Source organism: Formica exsecta, unplaced genomic scaffold (genome assembly GCF_003651465.1).
Source record: "Formica exsecta isolate Colony F162 unplaced genomic scaffold, ASM365146v1 scaffold59, whole genome shotgun sequence".
In the NCBI taxonomy this organism is placed as follows: Eukaryota; Metazoa; Arthropoda; class Insecta; order Hymenoptera; family Formicidae; genus Formica; species Formica exsecta.
This window is the reverse complement of record NW_021853174.1, coordinates 878,212-889,352: the sequence shown is the minus strand read 5'-3', so window position 1 is coordinate 889,352 and position 11,141 is coordinate 878,212. Positions and strand designations below refer to the sequence as shown.

The 11,141-nt window shown below is 42.2% G+C and overlaps 1 protein-coding gene across 2 annotated transcripts in view; it reads right to left on the bottom strand.

The window, feature by feature from the left end:
• LOC115242269 (cerebellar degeneration-related protein 2) overlaps window positions 1–11,141 on the bottom strand; it is a 35,445-nt gene that overhangs the window by 16,152 nt on the left and 8,152 nt on the right. Inside the window, exon 1 of one of the 2 annotated variants that reach the window (XM_029818430.1) lies at window positions 9,392–10,074. The exons of the other annotated variant lie outside the window; for it this stretch is intronic. Within the exon in view, the coding sequence (XP_029674290.1) occupies window positions 9,392–9,467 (76 nt within the window). The 5' untranslated portion in view covers window positions 9,468–10,074. Of the gene's footprint in view, window positions 1–9,391; window positions 10,075–11,141 lie in introns of those variants that run through there. 2 annotated transcript variants of the gene reach the window in all.

Sequence of the window (11,141 nt, the reverse complement as noted above, 5' to 3'; positions counted from 1 at the left end):
GGGGGGAAATTGTGCGTTTTAGCGTTTTAAAGCTTAAAATCGCAATTAGATTTTACAGATTGTACGACGAGACTTATATACGTACGAACGTAATATTGTGCCAGTCAATATAGAATGCATTTTTAAATCATGATCGAGGATGCTGCGTAAACAATGAACATCAATTACAAACGTGTTGACGTAATTTATTATTCACGAATAAAAAAAAATACTGCGGATGATTTAATCGTAGACAAATATTAGGTTGGTGGGAAAATTTTTTCGTTTTTTGACATTAGAAATTAATTTTGAAAAATAAAAAACTTTCCTACCAATTTAATATATATCTGAAATATACAATTTTAACAATTATTCAATTATTTAATAAATAGTAAATAAATAGTTCTGCTTTTTACGGTTTCCGTCTTCAAATAAGATTGCTCATATACATTTTAGAAAAATATATTTGTTTATGATATTAAATATTTGATTTGACGAGCAACGGTATCTGCATTTGAATATTTTGATGATATCATCAGGCACGAGACGGGGAGAGGGGAGATGAATCGAGAGACTCGTCGCGTGCATAGCAGTCGACGAAGATGATACACGAATGACCGCGTTGCGTGCGGAGAAGATGCGCACGGTTAATGTATCACGGATAACGAGGGAAACGGGCGTAACAATGCCAGGGATTATTGAATATGCGGATGTCGAACCGATTTCGCACACGCACATGCGTAATCCGAGAACATTCCGATCGCATTATTTGGATGAGGGAATTATACATCTATCAAGCAGATCGATGACCCTTAATTTCTCTTCGCGAGGAATAATCGTCGCGATCGGCCAGGGATTAAACAATGCTTTTAATCACGAAGGAGGCAACATTATCACCGTCTCCGGAAATGTAAATTGCACTCTCGCGAAAATGTCTTTGGTTTTCCACGAGGCGAGAAAGCGTTACCATTCCACGCGTCAGCCTGGATTCTTTCGTGGGCTGACATATCGATCAGCTGATCGACTATTCTACGACGCGATCCGAATTGGACAAATTTTTTTCGATCGAGCATGGATTGAGCACGTTGAGACCAGCTCCGTCCTTATTATCTTTCCATCGTGAAATGGTAAAAACCTCGTTAAAAAGTACCCTTAATTTCTCTTCGCGAGGAATAATCGTCGCGATCGGCCAGGGATTAAACAATGCTTTTAATCACGAAGGAGGCAACATTATCACCGTCTCCGGAAATGTAAATTGCACTCTCGCGAAAATGTCTTTGGTTTTCCACGAGGCGAGAAACCGTTACCATTCCACGCGTCAGCCTGGATTCTTTCGTGGGCTGACATATCGATCAGCTGATCGACTATTCTACAACGCGATCCGAATCGGACAAATTTTTTCGATCGAGCATGGATTGAGCACGCCGAGACCAGCTCCGTCCTTATTATCTTTCCATCGTGAAATGGTAAAAACCTCGTTAAAAAGTGAGAATAAAAATATCGTTATTATTATTTTATTCCGTTGCGTATCCTGTGTTACGCGCGCGCTTCATTTTCGTTCGCGCAACACAATCTTATACGTGGTATGCCGAGCGTGACCTTCGTACGTATTACGAGATTTTTAATTCGTTCCACGTTCCTCGCGCTGACGTAACCGGCGATATATGCGCGTGATGGAGGCATATGTGCGTATATATACTGTACGCTCGTAACGGGGGACGCAGGTAATTCTGAATCTTGTCTCAATCGCGCGCAAAAATCTCGCGCTCATCGTCGACTCGGACACCCATAGGAACTGGGTATGTGGGAAGCGATAAACGTGCGCACCGGGGTGCACCTCGGGAATGCAATAAGCATACCACATACCGTACACTCACCCAGTGAACGCCGTTCAATAAGTACCGTGCGAGAAAGAAAAATCCGCCTACACAGGATAATAGAATGCGCGGAGCGCATGATTATCGTATAAATAGTAACGAGGGAATTGTATTTACGATATACGGCCCGGAGAAGAGAGAGGCCCCCGTGTGATGAATGACGAACTGCTCGTTCCCTTCCGCGAGAAGGATTCCGCATGAGGTGAAATAATGGCATCGCCGCGGGTCGATGGAAGTGCACGGTCAACGAGAGAGGCAACCGGCCGGTGCATTTGGGTCAGAGATGGTGAGGAAGGTGAGGAGAGAAATGATATTCTAATGAGGCCGTGCGAGGGTTAAGGAAGAGATCCGGTGGTCATGTTCGGAAGACGAACGGATGCATGATGGATATCCGAGTCGAAATTGCTCGTCTACTTTCGATATTAATTTTCAATCCAATATCTACTTAGATACTTTGAACATGATCAGATCACTCTCTTTTAATCTATAATTTCGTGAAAGCTCTTTTTTTGAATCTCTAAATAGGAGAAATTGTTAGTTATATATTATAAATATAGATATTTTTTTTAGTTCAATGCGATTTATAAATTATATATACAGATGAATTTATAAACCTTATTTAATTAACCGTATTTACTTTAAGGGATTATTAAGGAATTAGTTTTTATTTGGGGAATACAAAGTAGGAAAATTTAATTCTTATATGAATATCCTCTCGTAAAATTTATAAATGAAAGAAAATTGAGATTTTGAGAATTTCGACTTGGAGACCCATGTACGATATTATCGTCGTACAAATAATTCTCGCACCGCAAAGAGGAGACAGTCCCGATACAACGGAACATCCTCTCACCGGCCCCTTACATACGATAACATCATGCTGGTTTATCGCACTTGTCGGTTTAAGAGACGAATAATTATGTGAAATATTGCAAGTTTTATACGCGCCAATCAACGCGACATGCCATTCATGTCGCGCACCTGCATCGGGCGACTGTACTTTCTACCATTATAATCTGTCACTTTGCACGACTTCTCTCTTTCTCTTTCGCCAAGTTTAACCGCGCGTTATCGCCATTAAATAACTTTATCGGTATTGTAACGGTTACGTTACTCTGTGGCCACGAGATACGGAGAGGGCATTTTTATACGGCTATTTCAGTTGAACCAGCAGTTGATTAACAGAGGGTCGGTGACATGTATATATATATATATATATACAAAATGTTTCTAAACACGTGCGAAAAATTTCAGGGGGTGATTTTTTGGATAATTTCTCGAGAAGAAAAGTTTTATACACCAATATTCTAACCGGCATAGTTTACAGGATGTTCGAAATTAAAAAAACGAGATTTCAAAAAATATATTTTGACAAAAATAAAATTAAACAAAATTATAGAAATTATTGGAAATTACCACCTCCAGCCATGAATCTGTTCTCTTTCTCATTGATTGGCGAATACGTTCAAAAATACCAGGTGTATTACGGATTATTTCGCATAATGAAATTTTCTTCAAGAAACTACCCAAGGAATTATCTCCCGAATTTTTTCGCATATGTCTAGAAACACCCTGTATAGTAAGCATGCGAGAGAAGAGTATACGATATCTTCAGGCGGGAACTCTCGAGCATCGGAGCCTCTCCGTTCCAGGTCACAGAGATTCGCCGGCTGTACATATCTCTCTACGCGAGGATAGGCATCTCTACGAGGGCCTCTCTCGGTCATCCCGAATGCATCGCGTTGAGTGCGCGTTGCACCTTGTACCGTTACCGGGCGTATAATCGCTCGACCGTACCAACCTGGCCGACGATCGGATTCGTGTCGACCGCGTGGCCTATCGCCGCTATTAAATCCAGCAGGTTCCGAGTGTATAGTCGTTGGCTCTCTATCTTTTCTTTTTTTTCTTTTTTTTTTTTTTTTTTTTTTTTTGATCGATAAAGTTCTTGCGTCGCTCGAATCGAAACGATCGCGATATTTTTGCGCCAGCGAAGGTTCTCACGGATAAATGTATCGCGCATAGGAGTTGTTGCTCGGACTAATCGATGCGAGATCGCCAAAGTGTTACACGGGAGAATCCGCAGTCCGTCGAGTTTTTAGCCGTTCGACCCCTCCGGGTCGAGAACGTGATCGCGGCGAGCCTTTGCACGAGACAGAATCGCGCGTGTTCCCCGCTAAACACTTCGATTAATCGAGTCGTCCCATCGATAGAACCGGCATCCATGAGTTCTAAATGTGAGGAAGATTTTTATGCAATTTATTACATTTTCAACACAGATTTTAATAGAACGCGAAAAATATTTGAATGAAAATGGTGATAGCGGAAACATAAATAAGAACGCAATTAATTCGTTCGAAATCCCTTATCGGACAGTCACATACACATACACATAAGCCAGCGTTAATAAACGTTCATTTCGATAATCTTGGTAATTCCGTAAATCAACGACCGCGCGAGCTAGATAGACAGGTATATTAGATTGGTTTAGAATCGCCTTTCTCTCTCTCTTTCTCTCTCTCTCTCTCTCTCACGCGCACGCAACGCAGGAAGCAAACAACGTCCGCGAAGGAGAGACTCCCTCCCTTTCCCTTCTATTCCCCCGAAGCAATAATTATAATCCAATCAGGCTCTCGTCAAAGAAGCACGCGCGGGCGACTTTCCTCGCGATTAGACAAACATTGCTTCGCGCGTCCATTAATCGTGGCAACCCGACAAAACTCATTCGGTCGTTTAATTAATGGTCGATCGATGAAGGGTGATCGCACTTGAGCGATAAAAGTAACCGATATAGATATATTCGGGAACTCGTCGTCGGCCTTATAAAAATGATACGGGGACCGGTTCCGTTCTGTTTGGCCGCAAGAGGTGAAACGGAAGGTGCGCGACATTGGAAAGTTCGTGGACCGTTGCTGATGTACGACGCAGTGCGTTAACGCAGCCGTGTAAGGATCTCGCAAACTCTCTCTCTCTCTCTCTCTCTCTCTCTCCCTCTTATCGATTTCAATAACGCACGTTTAAACACCGGAATTCCGGTTTCACGCGCAGGTGTCGCAGTGAGACTTGAACTATACACTGTAAAAAAAAAAAAAATGATAGAAACTTCAGTGTTCGCAGCTTTTTTGCAGACACACTGTCTTAATTTTCACATTTCAATTTTCAAACAAAATTTTCTTTCGAACTTTCAGAAAAACGACTCTGATGATTAAGACAGATAATCTGAAATTTTTTTCACATATACCCAGATCTGAAAATTCAGAACAAAATGTGTCTGAATTTGTAAAAAATTTTTTTACATATGTCTCTAGAAAATGCGCGGACATATCTCTTTTGTTTTTCACGAGATATTTATCTCGAGAAAAGCCATGCGTGTTTAAAGAAGGCGGAAGCGTACTTTTTTTTTAAATGTGCGCCGTGTTTTTGTTTCCTTTTTATTTCTTTTAATAATCTAGAAGGGCCAAAAGTGTTTTTACAAGAAATCTTGAGATATATATTTTCTAAATTCACTTTGATCTTCATACAATACGTGCACGGTTCCATTCTCCCATCAGCTTCCGCTGACAGTCGAAAGTATATAACAGGCAAGTCGATTTTGATCAACGATTGGAACCCTTTTCAAAACTAGACCGCCTCCTCCTTTCACCGTGGATAGCATGAGAGCCATGATTCATTATCAACATCGCTATCGATACTATTCAATTAATTATAATCCAAATGCCGAAGGTGACGTACAATTTTAATACTTTCTACAGTGAAAGGATTCGTGTACCGCTTTAACGTTCGTCAACGTTTGAACGTTAAAAAACGATTCGACAATCTTTGCAGCCCCTTATTAGGGTAAAAACAGTCTTATCAGAACGGCTTTCACTGCAAGAACGGAACGGCTAGAATCTAGTTTAATGAAAAATGTCAAGCGACGGTATTGGCATAAATGGAATTGGACTTGCGTGTTGAAATGCGGATTGAAATTAATCAGGAAGCATGTCGATGATTAACGTGGGAAAACAGATAATAATCGATAACGGGAAAAATGTAGAGATCGTTTCTCCGACAAGTGAGTTTGACTTTATTCTCGCTTCAGCTGTTTTCAATGACGGACGATCTCTTGAAGCTACTCTGTAATTTACGTTAGAATTGTGTATACGAGAACTCTTTTGGCGAAAAAAAAAAGATTCTATCATCTATCTATTTGCGCGCAAAAGTCAACAAAAGATTGCAAATGCGACGCATAAGCAAGCGTGTATAATATTTTGATTGCAGACGACGCGCGACGAGAAAGTTCGATTTCCATTCTCGTGTCCCAGGATTCTTTCGCTCTTCGGCAACAATAGAATTATTCTTAAAACCAGCCTATTGAGATATCGACAGGAGAAGCTGATCGAAACATCGAATGCCATTACTACGGAATAATAACGCAAATATTGGATGATATTGCCTCATTTATAGGTATGTCTTCATCAAATATTTAGCGATAAAGTGACTTGTTTGGAAAGCGACTTATATCAATATTCGATCGAAGGAAATCGTTACGATCGCGACGCTATTTTTACCCCAAAATTACCATTTAAAAAGATCACCGTGACGGTGTAAAGTACGAAGAAAATTCGCACGATTTATATTAATGTTCGCGATAAGATAAAGTATGGAAATTCAACGGGACAAAACGTTAGCGAATCAAACGGTATTCCTTTTCAGACTTAACCCCATGTCTCGCTCGTATAATCGCCGGTCTAAATATAGAACATAGCGGGGAGATACATTACAATAACGCAGTGTTTCCCCACTTTTTGTTTCCCGATACTCCCTTCGCCTCTCGAGACTGTTATCGTCGGACTCTCGTCGGGTCAGAAACCACCGTATTGAGGCGATCGATGCGCGATGTGTATGGGAAATAACAGGAAGGGTGTTTCATGGCAACCCATCCAACCGAGAGAGGGGTTTCGACCTACGACATGATCAACCCTTGAATTTCGAAGACTCCTACACAGTTTGAAAATTTTCTTGTAAAAAATATGCCGGTTAAAATTTTTGTGTTAAATATTTAACACATTCATGTGTTAATTTAACATATCGCTGTTATGTTAATCGAACTCGAATGTTAATTTATTAAAACAACTAAAAAAAGGTATAAAAATAACACAACGTGCGCATATATTTAATTTTACACAATAGATAGATTTCGTATTATTAGTGACAGAATTTATCTGTCAAAATTTACAGAAAAAAAATTTGTTTTTCTATAATAAGAGCGAGAGTGACTACAGACCGTCAAATAAACGTTTGATTGATTAATCATGACAAAGAATTTTGCGCTTTAAAGCCAAAATAATATCAAACGAAATATATTTAATAATATTTATATTATTAACGTATCATTTATATTATGCAGATTCTCAAAATTCATTTTTGGTCAAATATTCATAACAAATTGGGTTCAATCGCTCTCAGAGCTATCAGAGCATTGTGCGTGAACCGCGCCTTACTCTCGGGATACGCCGATCTATTTTTTTGAATTTGCATCGCGTTCTTAATTCCGCAACACCTTTCCGAAGCGCGCTACAATTATCGATTAATCGTCTGTCACTACCGCGAGCGCTCAAGTCGGTCGCGCATTATTATACGCGCGGCCCACATACATTGCATTTTTACGTCGAGCACGACGGGCAGCCTGCATGCGCGAGTGCCCCGAGCGTGGATCGTAAATATGCGCAACCGTCGTTTCTTTGCCGGCGATATTAGGCACGCCAGTCTCCTCTCCTTGGGAAGGAGCAACCAGAACGCGACCGGCAATGGCGCGAGTCGTTTGCATAAATCATCTCGCGCTTTATTTATTTTGCTCGCTCTCTATTATATACGCGCTCTATTATAACGACCGATTTTTAATAGCTTAATAGCGTTACCGAACAGCCCCATCTCGCCAAGCGAAATTAGACTCGAGGGCGACGATAATCAAGGGCACGGCTTATCTAATTATTAATTAATTAATTAATTCGTTTCCAACTGGGGCGCGATTGGTCTTTTCTAATTTTTATTTATTTTTTTTTGGTACCTCTGCGAGCCGTCAATCTCTTAAATTCTTCTAAATTAGGCGTTTGAGCTTTTCAACGCCAGCGTCAGATTTGCTCGAGAGACCGCTCTCTGCGCAAACTCCGCGATCTAAAATATACTCCTGCCGATCAATATCCGTAAAACTCGCGTTTCCGGCGTTACGATGCGAAAATGCATCCCACGGGAATCTCATTTCATCGCGTAAAACGTAATGCAATGCTTACGGCTCTCAAAGTGAAGGATATAATCACGCGCTTAGCTTTAGAAGCTAAATTACAAGTTTAATCTCACGTAATTCCGAGATGAGAGGTAAAAATTCTATTACACTCTGTCCCGATGGGAATAATCTCGAGTGCCCGGTAGCTATCGAACAAATCGCACGCCGATTGATTAAGCGTCAATTGACGACGAAAATAACAGTAAGGTCGCACTCGGCGGCGATAAAATATAATCGCGCGTAATCGTCGCTTACAGCGCTATCGCCTCTCTCTTTTTCTTTCTCTCCCATTATCCATCTCTATTCATCTTTTATCGGGGCGCCGCGATTAATCGTGGAATCAAAGGGCGAATGGCGGAATATTGTACATATTATTCTTGAAAAATATTGTACGCGTACATGTTTTATCTATGAAAATATCGTCATATATATTCGATATATTAAGAGTGATATATTTCAAAAATTTTAAAATATAAAAATATCGATTCTGGAATAAAATTAAACTATCCCCAGTCCTTCGTCGACGATGAAGATGCGATCGCGAAAGAGTACTTTCGAACCCCTCCCCCTCCGATTTCCACTCACGATGCCCACCCGAACAACGGGTGCGCGACAAATCGATGAGTCATGCTGTCTCGGCTACGGTCGTTTTGCCCTGATGTAACATGCGAGGCTGATGTGTTTCACGTTTCCAACACGAAAGAGACGATGGATGAACAATCGACGGAATTGCTCGTGAAAAATTTCGCGTAATCGCTGAATGTATAATTCTTATCCCATCCATCTCCCCTCCATCCCGCGCGCGCGTGGAAGGCATTTTGTCACGAACGCCGTCTGTTTGTACACTTTGCAACTGATTTGCATTCGCATTTAAATAAAAAAAGCGATATTCATCGCGGACTTTGAGCGCTCGCGTCAATTATACATTGTTGTTCCTTTAACGCGTGCGCTTCTCGTGTTTTGGAAAATTAATTATATTTTCTCCGACGCGTCTCCTCGCACAGCCTCCTCATCGATCCGTCCCGCCGGGCGTCTCGAAAACGACCTCGAAAACGACTCTCGTAATTTTAACGCCCGTTGCACCTGCGCATCGGTCGCGAGAGGCAGCCGCGGCCTTGACATCAACATCGGACTCGCGAACAATCGATGTCTACCACTCTATATGTTTCTCTTTCTCTTTCTCTCAACGCAGATACAAATTTATATTAATATCGGCGATATCGATCCCCTCCGCGAGTCCGATATACATGTATGTGTGCAAATGGAGATTTACCCTGGAGCATGTTGTGATCGGCGTCCTCGTCCGCGTGGAAGCGAACGCCGCCGATGGAGGAGGACAGGAGGCTCATTTTCTCGACGACGGCGACGCTCGTCGGATCCTGGACCGAGCCGAGCGGCAACGACGAGGACGGGGTCCGCGATTTGACGCGACGAGGGGCCGCCTGGCTCGTGCGCTCTCGCGGACGCTATTGGCGGACGTCCGCTTGGACGAGCCAATCCTGGCGAGGGAAGTCTCACGGGAACTCGAGGGCCTCACGGGCCTCGGTGAGCTCGCGAAAAGCCGCCGGCCATGGGTCTGCGACTCCGGAACGTCACTTTCTCCCGGCGGCGATGGCAGGCAGGCAAGCTTACTAATCCCCGACACGCCACCTGCGTGCGCGTTTCTCTGTCTTTCGCTTCCCAGGATTGTTTCCCGCTGCTCTCGTGGACCAGGCGGCCGCGCAAGGATTTGCGAGGATTTATTCCGCGTCGATCTTCCCTCGGAGCCGCTTTCGCGCACGACGAAGACGACGACTGCGACGATGGCGTCCTGACAAAGCACACAATTCGCACGCGGTCGTCTCCGGCGTTGTCACTCGGGCTGACTGACGGACACCGCTGACTCGGCACTGCCCCGCGTCCAGGCGAGCGTCCCGCCCGCACCGCACGTTTTGCCATGAGACACGCGACGGCGCATGACACGCGACGACGAGGAGCGATCAATAACAGCTGCCGCCGCCGTCACCGCAGCGTCTGCGCTATCGCGTCATCGACGTAAGGTGGAGAACAGGTCCCCGACATTGGACCCCGATGCCAAGATATTTAGAGTTTTTGAGTGAAGCAGGTTTGATAGCTCTGACCGATTAAACCTAATTTGTCATGAACATATGTTCGACCAAAAATGGATTTTCAGAATTTGATTAATATAAAAATAATATATTAATAATATATAAATACTATAAAATATATCTCGTTCGACGCTATTTTGGCTTTAAAGCACAAAATTCTTTACTCTTATTAATTAATCAAACGTTTATTCGAAGCATTTCATTGATTAATGTAATAATCCAAGTACCAGTAATCCAAAACAGAATTATGACGTCATAATTCACTTTCAGAGCAATCGAACTTGCTTCATTCGAAAATACCAACTGATAATTTGTGGGAGCGATTAGCTTTGCGTCGATATATCTATGTAAATAGATTCGCCTGGGGAAGATTTCTCGAATGACCGTGCAAAGTCCGAGGAAGTAGGCTATTTGTTGATACGGATGTATACGCGTTTTCTTCTTCTGTGACGATAAGAACCGCGCGGGGAAATTGCGGCGTTTGACGCGATAAAGAACTTCCTATTCATTTATACCGTTTTTAACTGAAAACGAAGCAAATTTGATCGCTCTGAGAGCGATTAATGACGTCGCTTTGAGTGGATAAAGACGTCGATTTAGGTTATTAGGGCTACTTGGATTATTAGATTAGCCAATAAAATACTTCGAGTAAGCGTTTGATTGATTAATCAGATATTAATCAGATTCAAAAACCTATTTTCGGTTGAACATATGTTTATGACAAATTGAATTTAATTGCTCTCAAAACCATCAAATCTTGCTTCACTCGAAAACGCTATCAGATTGATGATAAAGTAAGTGAAGTAAAAATGTAGGAATGGACGTTACATCGATTTATTATTATACGTCGCTTCGTTATGGCATAATTAACATGCGTAATGTAACTCGCCGTTACTCTTCGTTACTCTGAAATAT